Raw genomic sequence first — 15,854 nt, 5'->3', positions numbered from 1 at the left:
TAGGGGTAGGTAGAGTGTGTGTTTTTAAAATACGAATAATGAAGCTACCAGAATAAACAGAGGAGTGGCTGATACACACTAGAGAAAGAGAAGCTTAGCCACGGCTTAATGCATGCAAACACACACACACACACACACACACACGAACACACATGCAGAACAGTATGTTGTAACTTGACCTGGCATCTGAGTCCTTGGCCCTGTCGGCAACAAGGCACAATCAGCCATGTGTTGTGAGAGAGAGACACAGAGAGGGCAGACTTGTCTCCCAGCAGTGTGATTTTTTTCAGCTTTCTGTGTTAACGATACCCCTTTGCTGATGCAATCAACAGATGCAGACTTAGCTCATTTTCCCCCTCAAGCTTTAGTCTTTCCATGCATCATCCCTGCCATCACTCCCCTCTCATTTTCTAAACATGACAACTGGCCACTGAATTCAAACAGGGACTCCCTTCTGCCTTTGAGTTGTTTTCTCATTGGCCAGTTTGAATTTTCAAACACTGACCAACCACCCCCTTCCCTTTTAGTCACAGGATGTACACTCATCCCTCCCTCCTTTCCGTCCTCACTTCCCTCCTTCCTTCCAAAACAACCAGATGGTGATACAGCAGCTAAGAGACAGACAGCAGCAGCGGGCAGGAAGCCCTTCGAGAGTGATTCCACGGTCTCACTCTCTTGCACGCTCTCTCTCTCTCTTAGAGGATAAAAAGCCCTCATTGTGTCGTCCTTCACGTGGAAAATGTTGGAGGAATGCTATAAATTTCGCACAGAGTAACGGTAGTCCAGGGTCAGTGTGACAAAACACACACACAAAGGCTTTGCCCTAAACTCACCGTGTTCCTGTACAGCTACTGCAAGGCCCTACCAAAACAGACTGTGCACATAGACACATTTATAGTGTCTAAAATGTATCAATTTTTTCATTGGTGGGGGTTTCCTGACTAATCAAATTAATTGCCTGTATAAGTGGGTTGTTACAGATAGCCCATTTTATAGGAAAAGGAAGGAAATTCTTGAGAAACAAAAGCTCAAACTCGATGCAGTTTTGTGACTTTCAGAGTGTGACAAAAACTGGGTCAAAGGAATCTCCATATACAGACACATCATCAGAAAGCATTACTGTATCCAAACATATCTTCTCTTATGTCACAAAAATAGTGACTGAAGACCATTGCATAGCAAAAATTATGCAACCGTGTGCAGTGAACTTATGATCTTGTCGCCTTTGAAACAATTGCTTTGAAGATGCCAAGTCTACGGCAAATCGCAGCAAGCTGGATTCTCCAAGATTGACTGAAAGTGGTTGCCCAGAGGTCGAGCGTGTAATGCCTGAACCTCTGTATATTTTACTTCTAAAGATCAAAGATGGTAGAAGAGGTTTAATTAACTCGTTAGCTAATTAAACCTGACAGCTGGGTTTTTATTATTGAGTACCTTAGAGATGCTGGGATTAAAGACAAGACATCTAACGATGTTCCACTTGACTCTTTTTGAGACCAACTTCATTTGAGTCCACACATCTTTTAATTTCCAGCTCAATCTCCAACACTTACTTTTACATCCTGCTCTAGTGTTCGTATCAGTTCTCCATCCACTTGTCCTGTTTGGGCCACGCGGATAGAGCGTCGTTCTGCCTTCCTCAGCCGGTACTGCAGGATGCGGCAGGTCTTGTTTGCCTGAGGAACAGGGGCAATGTCAGCAGATCATGTTATGCATCAGCTGTCTAATCCATCTCTAGTACTTTGCTTCACTGCACTGTTCCTTGCAGCAGTCATGTGCATGTAGAAGAAATGCAGAAAACATAACACGGCAGGAAAGAGCATTTGTTGCATTTATTTTTGGAGCCCAAATTTGCTTTTCAGATGTAAAATAAGTGGAATTCTTTCTTCACGAGGTCATTTTTGCAAGATCTGCAATAAGTCAGGCTCATTAAACCAGTCTGTCTTTGTAACCACATACCTGCTCCAGCTGTTGCCGCAGTTCCTGCAACTGGTAAACGTCTTCCTCCATGTACATGTCCCTCATCTCCAGCATCTCAGATCTCAATTCCTCCATCTCATCCTTGGGGCAGTGAAAATGAGAGAGTATATAAGTGCGTCTGTTATTTTTACACATAGCTAAGTACTCCTCCAGTGTTAACCTGTGGAGAAGGTGTAAAGACTTCTGACTGAACATCAGGCTCTAAGTGGCTGTAAAGAGATGACAGCATTATATGCAGACACAGGATTTTTGTCATAAATGCAAGGCAATCATCACTGTCATCAGAAAATCACTCCATTAAACTTTCCAACATCGTAATGTAGTACATCAATCACCTCTTGCTGCCATGTATGACTACATCTTCTTCTTTATCACCCCCATAATTGCATAACAATCAGTGTCCTCTTAAAACGAGCTGCTGCAATATTTTCTTACATCAGATAAAAGGGGCCATGCAAAATAGAGAACTGCATGACCGAGTAACATAATATGACAGTGAACTGTACTCTTGTTTTTTGCCTCACTCCGAAGGTAGTGCTAAGGAGACCAAAGGTCAGGGTATAGCTATTAGCACACCTTGGAGCAAACTCCAGGATGTGGCATCTGTGGATTAAGAAAATTCAAAATCTAAGCAGAGCATTTGGATAGTGTGGGACTGCACTAAAATACAACTCACAAATACTACAGACCAGTATAAATGTTTCATTCAAACCAGTGTTTTTATCTACCCCCGTTTTAGTCACATGCAGATGAATTATTCATTTCAGCCTGACAGCATGAATTGCATCACACTTCTGAATCATATTTAAGGCGCAGCTCTGTCTGTGTTTCCAATGAAATCAAGTATCACACCCCATAAAAAAAGAAAAGTCTAGGTCACTCTGTTTTACGGCAAAGCACGACAATGTGCTTACAGAACTGTTAAATGAACGTGTGCTGGCAAAAATCCCTGCCTCTAAGTATGAGCGTGTTTGTGTGGGTGATGTGTTAGCATAATGAGCCAAATGAGTATGAGCGGCTGTAGTAATAGTAGTGCTGTCATGACTTACTACAGTAAAGAATGTGGGTCAGCTTCTGCAGAGCTCCAAGTGCAGCAACAACAAGCTGTGCGGGTGTGTGTGCGTGTGTATTTTTGTGTGTCTGTATGTTTACTATGTGCACAATATGAAAAGCAAGGTGAGCAGTGTGTGCCTGCGTCTCCACTACGTACGCACTAAACTGTACAAGGATGAATCATAACCATGTGAGCAGGTAAAGTAAAATGGATGGATTTAGTAATGTTTCTGTGAGTGGCACACCGCTGGCCACTGCTACACATCTGTGATAGAGAACAGAGTGAACGAGAGAAATGGAATGAAGTAAAAAGAAAGGAGGATGAAAGTTAATAACATGAAAAAGAATCAAAGGGAAAGAGCAGACACAAGAACAAAACCCAAATTCTGAAACTGAGAGGAAAAGGAATGAAAGAACAGCAAAGCAATAAAAGGGAATGTAAATGGGAAACAGGAAAAGAAAAATCAGATAGGGAAAAAAACAGAGCGTGAAAACTATCTAGATGGAGAGGGAGATAAAACATGACAGCAGAGAGTGAGGAAGTGAGGACACGAAACCAGGGAATCATAAGTTAATGTGGTGAGAGACTGAGACTGAGGGAGAGAGATGGTCCACTGACCTGCTTTTCACAGCTAACTAAAGAAGAACAGTGAAGAAGGTCTCTGTCATGTGAGCGAGTCAGGAGAAGAAATCAACCAATCAGCTGTCATGTTAGTGAGTCAGAGTGGTTAATGTCAGAAATGAGTGTGTGCACACATCTGCTGTGATAACAGTCCTCCCTACCTGGCTCTGCAAATCTGAAACCCACCATATTTTGTTGTCAGTTGTGTACGAGGTGATTTAGCTAATTGCTTTCAGTATTTTGTCCCAGCTTTATTTGTACATGAGAGTGGCATTGTCAGGTTTTCATCTGACTCTCATATTCTTACATTCGTATGTGTATTCTATTCTATAAAGAAGCCTACAATAATACAGAGAAAACCCAAACAATCAAACAACCTCTTATGAGAAAGCACTTGGCAACAGTGGGGAGGGAAAACTCCCTTTTAACAGGAAGAAACCTCCCAGAACTAGGATCAGGGGGGTGGCCATCTGTCACATACAGCCCGGGTAAGAGGGCGAAGACAGGATAAACGAAACACGGCGGAAGAGAGCCAGAGATAAATGATAACTAATGATTAAATGTGGAGCGGTGTAAAAAAACAGAGTGAGTGAAAAGAAAAAAGAGGAGTGAAGATGAAACACTTGGTTAATAACGGGAAGTCCCCAGCAGTCTAGGACAAGTGCAGCCTTAAAAAGGGAGGATTCAGGGTCACCTGACAGAGCCAAAACTATAAGCTTTATCAAAAAGGGAAGTTTTGAGATTAACCTTCAAAGTAGAAATAGTATCTGTCTCCCAAACCCAAACTGGAAGCTGGTTTCACAGAAGAGGGGCCTGAAAACTGAAGGCCTCCCATTCTACTTTTAAATCCCAGAGGAACCAGTCTCAGAGCAAAGTGTTCTTTTGGGTGATACGATGGGCCTGATTATACAACACCTTGTGTCTGAGGAGTTAAACATAAATTAAATATAAACACAAAACATAAACATAGTGGATCTGTATGGTTTTTATGTTCATTTAGGCAATTAGGCAGCAGATCAAGAAGCATACAAGCTGCTATTCTGTGCATTTCTATCACATTTGCTATATTTACATAGATCCTGTGTGTTTATTGTTATTATTATTTTCAGATTAAGCCTTCAGGATCATAACAAATGATCAAATGACTCATTGAAGGCACCATTGCATTTATTACCACTATGTTTTCAACTATTTAACTCTACCACCAAGGTCGTCTTTTACAATTTAAATTACTCCTAATCGGTAAGTGAAAACAGCCATCTGCACAAGCTGCACAGATGCTCATCTGTTTGTTTAAATTGCAGTCACAGGACGGACATTCCTAAAAATTAAATCCAGAAAATCTCGTCTTTCTTTGTGAAACTGTGTCAGGTTAGGCATAACATGGAGAGCAGCACGTCCCTACTCCTGGTTTATTGTGTCGAAATACAGCATGTGGACTTGAATGATGATTCAACTATACTGAGCGTAAGTTCCCCCCTTGACAAGGTGTGCGGTGACTAAACTGCGTTCAACAATTTGTCAAACTGTTTGTCAGCATGGCACCTACAACCTGGCGGTGTATGTTCATGGTGTAGGAAAGCAGGAATGTAAGTACAGGCGTCAGTAATGCTGCGTGCGCGGTACGTGAAACATCTAATCAGATATTCTTTTGTAGCTTCAACAGAAACACAAACAGTAAGGTATAAAGTCACCACTAATGAGATTCAAACAGCTGCCAACTGTTTTGATCTCCTACGGTGATTACCAGCTGAATGGGAAACAGCTCGGCACCCAGAGAGAGTCTGCATATTCATAGGATGGCGGTGGAAGACTGGCAGGCTGGAGATGTAAAGCATGAAGGAGGAAAAAAAAGATGAATTTTGAAGCGGTGGAAAACAAAGAGAAGGAACTGGAGACTGAGCATTACAGCAAGGATTTATGATAAGTCTGAGAGCCTGATGCCTCTGCAGCATGTTGTTTTGATCGTCTGATCACTAACCAGGTGTTCCTCGCAGCTGCAACAACACACACAGCCAGACTTACTTCACTGCCAACCCTCCCGTGGGGCTTTGCCGTGGTCCAATGTGATATGATGCCCCATATTCCGTCAGCAGCCACACACTGCACCAAATATGCACCAACTAGGATGACGTGTGTTAATGATAAGAGAAAGGAGTATTTTGGGGACCAGGAGTGGGCAACCAGAAACTAAACCAAAGATCAAAACACCCCCAACAATTAAAGAAACTCCTGGGGAAAGACGGGGTGGTGCTTTTTGCTTAGAGACAAGCGCTGGTAATCAATTACCACAGGCAATCAATGTCTGACAATCACTGGCTTGTCTGGTCACTGCCAGGTAGTGCTAGGGGATATGTTCCCTAGTTGATCCTTGCCTTAATCAATCACTCTGGAGGGAGGCTTGACCAGCAGCTCGATGTATATAATACATTTCACTGCCTGCAGATGTACTGTGGGAGCTGTGAGATGCCTATTCTATCAAAAACACTGATGAAATCAAATCCTCCTGTGAGCTGAGGTACTTTGGGATAATGCAACAATTGTTTAGTTATTGTTTTCAAGAGTGATGCTTTAGTGTTTGACAGACAACAGGAATTTGATACCGATGCTGCCAGTAGAGGATCTTTTTCTCTTTTTTAATATAAGAGTTTTGCACTTTTATGGAAAACCCCACTCAAAATTCACAGCTTGCAGGATTTCCATATTTACTTCCACATTTTAGGTGTTGACAATCTTTAGGCAATCACACAGCGCTCTACCTCTGTGTTAATACAATGCTATTAATAATGCCTTTAGGAGCAAAGCAGAATACAGCAGCAGAATGAACCGTACCTCCACTGTGCCAGCATGCGAAGCACAAGTGATGAACACCAAGTGCAAAATCTCAATCCAAAGCACACTATTGTTAACCATTTACAGTATTTCACCGTTCTGCAACTGCAGATTTTCTATCAGAAACCTATTCTGTCACCAGGAAGCAGCATGTTGTGCTCATGCGTGGCCAGGGGTGCAGACAGACTCTCTATAACATCAACATCCTTGTAGTGAGTACTCTTGGGAGGCATCCAAAGGAATCTCTACACAGTGAGAAGCAGGTCAGAGTGACTTTTAGAGGCAGACTTTGGAATAAAACAGTATGACAGAAAGATGATTTGTTTAAGGAATGAAAAATGACAATGACGTCAAATTGCTAAATAGGCCAGGTGTATGCATGTGACCAACGTCAGGAGTGTTTTTCATGGGAACCCATGCAAAATCTGGTGTCACTGCTTGAAAAAAAAAGACTAAAACCCTGTTTGTGAAGCACTATGTAGGTTAAGCAACTTCAAAAACACGAGCTGACATATGCTGAACTTACTTTGAGGTAATCATTCTCAGATCTCAGCTCTTCTATTTCCCTGACAAACTCCTCGTGCATGCTGTCCATAAACTCCTCCGTGAGGTCTGAGAAAGCCAGAGATGTGCTGGCGGGCACCCGGCTATCAAATGAGGTGACCGATCGCTCCTCGCCCGGGGATATGCTCCCTTCTCCCGTCTCGATACCGGTGGAGAGCCGGTCCTTCTCTCCGGAGGAGCAGGTGGTCTTAGCAGCAGCAGAAGCTTGTTGGCTGGTTCTGTCCGCCAACGCGCCATCCCTGAGCGGCTTCTCTAACTCCGGCCCGCCGCCCCTGCTACTCCTCGACTCGGCGTCGCTGCTCACAGCGTCCGTGGACAGCTTGTTTTCCTCAGAGGCGCAGTCCGACAGCTCGGAGCTGCTGTCGGTTGGGGAGAGCTTCCCCGGGGCGCATCCAGAATCCTTGGATAAATCATCGGATCCTATGCTGGCGTCCGACACCTTCCTCCGCGCTACGGTGCTTTTGATGGCCTTGGACGCCGAGCCCTTGGAGGACATGCCACCAGAGAGGGAGGATTTGCCGGCGGGTTTTCCGCCACCACTCTTCTCCCCTTTGCCGTCCTTCCCAGCAAGACTTCCCACGGGGCTGCGCCTGGATATGCGGCTACCCAGATGAATGGCTCCTGGCTTGACACTCAGGGTCGGGGTCCCAATCCCTCCTCGGATCTTCGTGAGCGACCACCCGGGTACATCCTTCGGTCTCGCCGGAGATGGGGCCCGGTTGATCTTCTTCTTCTCGCCTGGAGTGTGAGCGGACAGCACGGCAGAAAGGTCCGCAGATTCGGGCTGCTGACCGGGCACCGCGTGCTGCGCCTGGCCGCTATCCGAGCACTCCGTCCCGCCTCCGCTTTCCATCTTCTGCCGGAGATGGAGTCTTCGTTCCTTGGGCGAGGCGAAGACGAGGTGAGTCGGAGAGTTGTGGACATCAACCTCCTTTGTTTTTGTCATTCATTCCGTTTAGGCAGATACGAGAAAAATAGAAACGAAACCTCCTATTTGCAGAAACAGGAGGCAGAAGTTCGGAGTGTGAATAAACAACTGCAGAGCCACACAAAAGGAGGAGATCACTCCGGCCACAATGAGGGCTTGCAACGCAACAGGACGAAGCGGGAAGTAGAGTCTAAAAGCTCGAGAAAAGATAAATACAATCCAGTTTTCCAGTTCTGTGTGCCGCAAATGCACCAATTATTCCGCTTTGTTCTGCTGGATCCTCCACTCCTGTCCTCGGGATCTCCCTCTCTCTGCCTCGATGACACAAATTAGCCGGTTCCTGCTCAGAGGAATTGTGGGTGAGAACAGACGGCAGTGCGGTGCCTATGGTCACCTCTCTCTCTCTCCTCTCATATAACAGGGATGTAGCTCTGGAGGAGAGAGATAGTCTCGTTTCTGCAGCTCTCTGCCGCCACCAATGCAAGATATCAGAAAAACAGTAAGACACAGCAATAAATAAATAAATAACATATTGTGTAGAGACTCCAGGGCTCGGAGGACAGGGCCCATTTATGCACGCTTAAGTCAGCTTAAAATATTTTCATACAGGTCAGTAAAGCAGCTTTGTGTGTGTGTGTGTGTGTGTGTGTGTGTGTGTGTGTGTAGCAGCCAGACCAGCAACCTTTCCTTCCAAAGTAACAGATATTTAATATGTGCGCAAATCATAGAAGAAAGGTCACAACAGCATACAGCTGCATTGTGGGAGGTGAGAGCATCACCTGATCCCAAATGTGTGCATTAATGTAGAGTACACTGTAGGGCTCAGATTATCTGTCTCCTTCTAAGCAAACAAACAAACAAAAGATTCCTCTGTCATCACACTCAAGCAAATCTTTCTTATTCTTCTTAAAGTTTAGGTAGATAGGTTTGTTGCAAACATCGCATGAAAAATAGTGTCAAAGAACAATATTTCTTTTGTTTTAAATAAAGCATGCAATTTATAGTATCCCTTCTGTTTCCCTCCTTTCTGTCACCTGTTTATCTTTTACTTCTCTAGACTGTTATTATCCTGCATACTGTCCCACTGTTCCCCATTATTTATTGCCTCCGACAGCTTTAAATTTGTAACCTTTGGAGATCCCTTTTCACAGTCCCACCATTATTCTATCACAACTAATCATTAAACCTTAAGCGGCTATTGATATCCTGTAATTAGCATGTGCAGTTAAATTTTACAGAGCGCTGAGTCAGGCAATTCTCTGTTTTGTTGTGTTAAAGAGATTGTATGGGTTTTAAGGCATGGCCGAAAAACCCACGAGACCCGTCACCATTCAAGATAAACTACTTACAGATAGGCGGAAAATTAAGTGATAACATTTATCCCATAATGAAACATTTCCTGATAGGTAGGGTCTCATTCAGAGGTCATCAGGGGGCTCACCGAACAGTTTGAAATGAGTGGAGCCTGTGCTACAGCTCACACAATCATCAGATCTTAACCAAACTGGATACCCATGGGAGGTTTTTCAAGTAACGTGTTAGATATTAGTCCACCAAAATCTTGGTCTAAAGCTGGACACCAAAATGTATTTTTTTAATAAGCCGTATTTGCTTGTGCAGCATGTTTATTAGCATATACAGCATAAGTAGGAACCATAAAGTTGATTTTTTTAAATGTGTTTGTGCATTATTTTTGATAACTGACTGGAGGGCCGTATCATCGTCTGCCATAAACTGTATTTTTGTTTCAATAAAGCTACAAAGCAGTGCTGGATCTCCTGCCCTGTATGCACACAGTCGGAGATTTCCAGTAATAACCATCACATGGTGCAATCTCAGTGGGCTCAACAAATGTGTGTAAACACTCTTCCAAACAGTTACAGCACATTATGACATTTAGCAGCATTTCTAATAACATTTATTCTCCAAGGCTCCTTTTTTGCCCGTCCTGCAGGTGCTTGTAACCATCATCTGACTAAAGTCTTATCACAGAGACAATACAAACCATATTGATTCAGTCCATGCTGTCAGACTCAAACTCTGTGAATGTCTTATGAGTAGAAACTTGAGGACAACAAACACAGAATCGAAGCCATGAGAATAGATTTTCCCACTCAGGGATCAGGGCTGGTGAATGGCCATTTGCTATGTGCTGAAGCAGTGGGCTGTACTGTGTTTACATCTGTATAATTCATGTAAACACGCGGCTACAAAAATAGCACTATTGTAGGACTTTCTAAACTTAAACACATTATGGAGCAATTACGTTCTCAGTCCATCACAAGCAGCTGCTGCCACGTTTCACTCTGTATGTGATCTGTCATGTGTGAACGATCACATAGTTATCTACACACATTTGTATTTCTGACGCATTTGGGTTCAGCCAGAGAAATTAAAAATCTCACTGTGCAAAACAAACACGCATGCAACATTTTTACTGTTTTTGCACCCCCGAGAGGATATTTGAAACACATTCCAATGAAACCTCACACCTTAAAGGAGCATCCAGTGAGTGAGACCACACCAAACCTCTCTGAATGAAATAATATAACCGATTAAATGAAAGCACTGTCATTTACATATGACAGTAAAAGGTCATATGTAGCGTAAAAGGTGCTAGAAAAATCACTTTTGGTTCAACTGATCAATCCACTACCTCTATCCTAAATCCTGCTTGAGCATTCTACTATGTTCACTTGTTTATCACTTTCTTTGTTAAATCCTCTGGCAGCGGTCTTTAATCAGTATGAAGATACTGCCACTAGCAGACTGCATCTGAAATCATGCAGTCTTTAAATCATTCATTGCTAATGATCCTGCAGTGGCAGCCGCAGAATTACAACCTAGTATACTCTATTATCTTCTCTCACACCACAACAACACCAAATATCTGCTTTAAAGGTCTAATAATGTGTTCCCTCGGAAAACACAGAAATAGAAATATTAAACAATATTTTACACTCCCAGTTAATCCATTTAGAGCACTCATTCATTGTAGAAATTTTGCCTATAATCAGTTGGAAAACAGTGGAAACAATGTTGTTTTATTTCCGGTTTGTTTTGGCAATAATAAGGCAAGAATAAGAACATGGTTAGCAGCGCATTCTGCTGAGTCAAGCTGACGGAAAAGATAAGAGAGGAGTCAAGAGCATTAAAGGAAAGAAAGGAAAGAAACAAGATAACAACAATATGAAACCTATTTAAAACATTCTCTCGATTAGATGCATTTCTTTTTTACAACAAACATATGACGATCTTTCATTTAGTGTCACAATGATCTCATATACAATACAAGTACAACGCTGTATGCCTGACACAATGCATCTGTCAATTAGTTTGCTGTCTACACACACACACACACACACACACTACCAGACCTATCCTTTTCCAGATCAGGCATGTGAGAAGGTTTGCTATGAATGGTTCTTTACCAGAGCCCTTAAACTGAGCCAGCTAAACCAAATTTAGCCATCGTGAATTTTATTATGTAAATATGTGACATGTAATATTAAAGCCCATTTCATACCAGGCTATTTTCTGTGCATTGCAATTATATACCCTTATTAAGGATCCGGTTTAACATCAAAATTGCAATTTGGAGCAGTTGAATGGTTCTTTGAATCATTAATGAACCGACCCTCCATTGTTGGTGGTATACCACGTTCATTGAATATTAAGCAGACCACAAACAGCACCCATGTTGGCCCTCACAGAGCCCATCAAGTCGCCCCCTTCCTCGGCCCCTTCTTCTAATAACCAGTGTTTAGCCAGATAATGAAGAGAAATGCAGATTTCTGCAGTATTAAAACCCCACTGTAATAATGCAATTGGCTTTTATTGTTTTCAGCAGGCTCTTTGTTACAAGAACATCTTGACACATTATTTCCCAAATGTTTTCGATACCTCATTTTACTGCACCATTTACTCACAGCAGTTCAGTACGGCAGTTTCAACAAGCTGTTCTGTCATTTGCTTACCAGTAAAATAATTTGTGATTAGCGCTTTGAATGTTGCAGAGATGTCTTTTACATAGCATAAAGGCAAATAATTGAAGCTGCACCATTTAAAGTCTTTTCTGCCTTTAGTTTGTTGAAGTATTGCGATTTTTCTCTAGCAGATTTTTCAAGCTTTGTGACAGTTTTTACTCTTCAGTGCTCCTGGAGTGTGGTTTCAAGGTCAAAGCAACTCACTGTGCTCCTGGGCTACTTGGGCCACAGCATTTTGTGGGAACACAGAACTTTATTGGTGACAGTTATATTACATCATTAGCCAAACACATTTACATTCAGGAAGAACACAGTGGGGTACAAGATTCTTTTACAAATGTGCTGAGTTTGCATAATAAAATCAAAATGCAATAATATAAAGGAATATATTACTATGTTTTAAGGGAACAATGAAAGAATACCCTGCAATCTTGCACGGATATTGCCAAGAATTAAACGTCACATGAATATGTGTGAATCCAAGAGCATCATTGGTGTTAGTTGATGAGCTAATATTCAGTTCTTTCTCATGTATGGCATGTAGGTTGGCACCAGAAGTGTTTTTTTAGGAATGATATCTAAGTTTTGCTTCATTATTCGCTTTCAGCCATTAGAAAGGAGAGCATAAATGAGGTGAATGGCTTGACAGTTGGGTCGCAAGACTTCACATCACCCCTCTGCCATCCAATCCGTTATGTGATTCTGGTAGGAGGTAACTCACGCAGACCAACCAGCAAGTGCTCCTTAACAATGAGCATATTTTACTAATTGTGAGTGAAAAACACCCCGATGTGCCTCACACTGACGTCCAGTCTGAGTGCCGGTCTGCTTTGCTGAGACAAAAAAAAAGGCATCGGCAGAAAATTGCTGTCCTTGCACGTTATCTTCAGTTCAGTAATTGGAAAGCAGTGAGTGTGTGTGAACTAGAGCTGCATCAGCAATGTCACTGCTACATTCTGCCTGCTGACATTAGTACAGGACAGATATTCTCAACCATGATTTTCTTATATCATGAATTTCTTTATTTCATGCATTAAATGTAGGTGCACTCTCTGTGTAGTGATCACTGTGTATTTATAATCAGTTACGCTTGCTTTATCACAGTGCTGCCGTAGGGGACCAAACTAACCTGGGTTTTCCCTTCCTTACAGAAGCTACTGCTTCTGCAATGACGTTGTCAGCCTTCACCAATTGTGGTAAATCCCCCTTTGAGAATTGTTGTGGAAATTTGTCTCCTGCAAGTAAAATGAGTCTCATGTGACCTGCTTTAGCTGGAATAACACGTTTGTGCTCAACTTACCTCCCTGCAGGGTACAGTAGGTGGCCTATATATGATGATATCAACTTCCAGACCTTCTGTTGACACTGTTGGATCTGCCTGGAGCTTCTCATAAGTGTGCCACATAAATAGTCCTGTACATTGTTCAAAACCATACGAAGAGCAACAGCCAAAGGCCTTCTTCTTGAATTAGTATTCAATAGTTTGGGTTCCAGACCTCATTCAAAGACCATTTATCTTGTAGTTAGAGGAGGATCAAAATTCCCTTATTGCTGGAATCACTTTGTCCAAAACACTCAGTTTCCATAATCATAAAGGGATGTTATTTCATGAATGATATTTTTCTGCAAATCAGCACAAGGAGAACATAAACAGTACTGAGTAAATGTCTTTTTTATTTCTATTTCTTTCTATTTCTATTGGGAAAAGGATTGAAACAGGTATAACAATACACAGAAAAACACTACATATGCGAACAAAAGGAGTTTGTACATTTCTAACCAGTCTATATTTGGTATGACCACCTTAATTCTCTCTCTCGAACAAGCTTTCTCATAATTTCCTGAAGCAGCCTTCAGGAACAGTTCTCCAGGCTTGAAGGGCGTTCCAAGTTCTGCCTGTTGTTCCATTCTCTGTCAGTCCCACAGTGCTTCAACAATGTTGATGTCTACTCTCGCACTGAGACAGTTTCTGATGAGGGTTTGGTAAATAATAGATAAATCAGCTGAAAGGCCAGAGGCACCTCACAAATTTTGTCTCAGGTCTTTGTTGGATTTCCCCCCCCCAATTTCTCGAGGACATGACTTGTAGATACTGTTCATCTGCTGTAGATAGTTTTCTTTAAGCTTTAAACTTTTTCCTTTGTCCTTCTTTTGTCCACAGCAACTATATTTTATGCCGTTCAAACTGGTAACTTTTAGCTGCTATTAACAAAGTGCTGAAAGATACAATTTAAACTTACTTTTGCTAAGCTGTCTATAGACGCAAGGCTGATCCATCCTTGGAGGCGCTTTTTATTGCTGAATTGGTCAGTATTAAGTGGGTGAAAATAAAGAAAAATCCTCTGAAAAGGATCAGGCACTAGGACTGAACTGAAAATGTGTGAAAAAGCAGCCAATGTCCAAAGAAAATCTTTGAAGGACTTTCAGAAAGCCTGGAGAACGACTGCTAAGGGCCACTTGAAAAAATAATCTAAAGTCTGGCTTCTTGAAAGCAAAATATGTAGTAAGGGCTTAAGACCTTTTCACAGTACTCTGTACAATTAGTTTCAAAGGTTTGGTTTCTGTTGGCTACTGACGAGTGAACAACTCAGGGAAAAACTTTATCTTTTACCTCCATCTAGTGGTGAGTAGGGAAACTTGGCGAGTACACCAGGAAGAAAAACAAAACTGTTTGAATAATTGTATGATAAAGATCAAAGCGTTTGCTTGACCACAGGTGAATTTAGAGGCAATTCATCGCAGTAAACAGGAAGCAAACTATTCAAATCATTAATACTGTGAAGCAAATAAAGTCAAATGTTAAAACCAGCTGCTTTTTCTGCGTGATGCAAATTAAAGCAATCTTTTTCTGGTTTGTTCTTTTCAGATATCTTAAGTATTAAAATTAAGACTCGCTAAACAGTCATGTAGCTTCTTTAGGCTCAACATAATGCTTTGATAATGGTTTTTTTTTTGTGAATTATACATAGAGGGGTGAGCAGCTGTATCTGCGTGCGGTTGTGCACAAGCTGAACTCTTTGTCCCGCTGTGTGCCTGAATAGAAACCATTTTCTCCTTCTAGTCCACTGTTCTCTCTGCCTCTTCCCCTCCTCCTCATCTCCTGCAGTCTCTCATCCTATTCTCTGCCCCCCTCCCCCCTCTTTTCTTCTCATCACACCATCATTATGCAACTCTGGGAAAAGAAACACACTGATTGTTTGTTCCGAAAGAACAAATTACTACTGACAATTAAACTTTTCTCCATCCAACATTAAGATATAATGGCACTACAGAGTTCTTTTAGAAATACTCTTGATGCAACAGTGCATCATTAGTGCCTGGCCTGGTTTTGTGTCATCTGTGAAACAGTGTGGGCCTATGACCTGTGAACCTTCAGTAAATGTTATGAGAGGATATTGTAAAAGCTTTATCAGACATTCAAATACAAGCCAACATGGGTACTAAATTGTAAATGTTTTATCATGTGCCTCGTTATTGCTCATGCCCCAGTTCTCCTCTAAGCAGGCTGCCTGCTATATCAAATAGATAAGCTGTATTACTGATGACAGATGATACAATCTCTGACTAAGTTGAAGCCATATAGATGTGAAATGAACATCAGATATTGAAAACCCTGTTCTGCTAAAGCAGCTGTGGAACACAGTGTTAGTAAGCAGCTGTGTAAACCTGACCTTTGGTAGCGAAACCTCAGATGTTTTCAGAAATAGAATTATAATCAAACATTACAAATCGCTGGCTGATTAGGGTATCAGAATGCAACAAGTTGAATATGTCCTCATTTTGAGCATCAACACTGTCTCTTATCACAAAACATCCACGAACCACCATGAAGGGGCCTTTTAATTCCAGCTATTCTCAATGTGTTATTCATGGTAATGATACTAGAGAT

At 41.9% G+C, this 15,854-nt stretch overlaps 1 protein-coding gene across 2 annotated transcripts in view; it reads right to left on the bottom strand.

Annotated features, from left to right (window-relative positions):
- Positions 1-8,373, bottom strand: part of soga1 (suppressor of glucose, autophagy associated 1) — an 84,017-nt gene extending 75,644 nt beyond the window's left edge. For both annotated transcript variants that reach the window (XM_040048221.1, XM_040048222.1), the window contains exons 1-3: positions 7,014-8,373; positions 1,960-2,061; positions 1,554-1,676 (exon numbers count right to left, since the gene is read on the bottom strand). In XM_040048221.1, the coding sequence (XP_039904155.1) occupies positions 1,554-1,676; positions 1,960-2,061; positions 7,014-7,997 (1,209 nt within the window). In that variant the 5' untranslated portion in view covers positions 7,998-8,373. The remainder of the gene's footprint in view (positions 1-1,553; positions 1,677-1,959; positions 2,062-7,013) is intronic.
- Positions 8,374-15,854: the final 7,481 nt, after the last annotated feature.

Source organism: Simochromis diagramma, unplaced genomic scaffold (genome assembly GCF_900408965.1).
Source record: "Simochromis diagramma unplaced genomic scaffold, fSimDia1.1 OVJJ01000387.1, whole genome shotgun sequence".
NCBI classification, from domain to species: domain Eukaryota; kingdom Metazoa; phylum Chordata; class Actinopteri; order Cichliformes; family Cichlidae; genus Simochromis; species Simochromis diagramma.
This window is presented reverse-complemented; position numbering and strand designations above follow the sequence as displayed.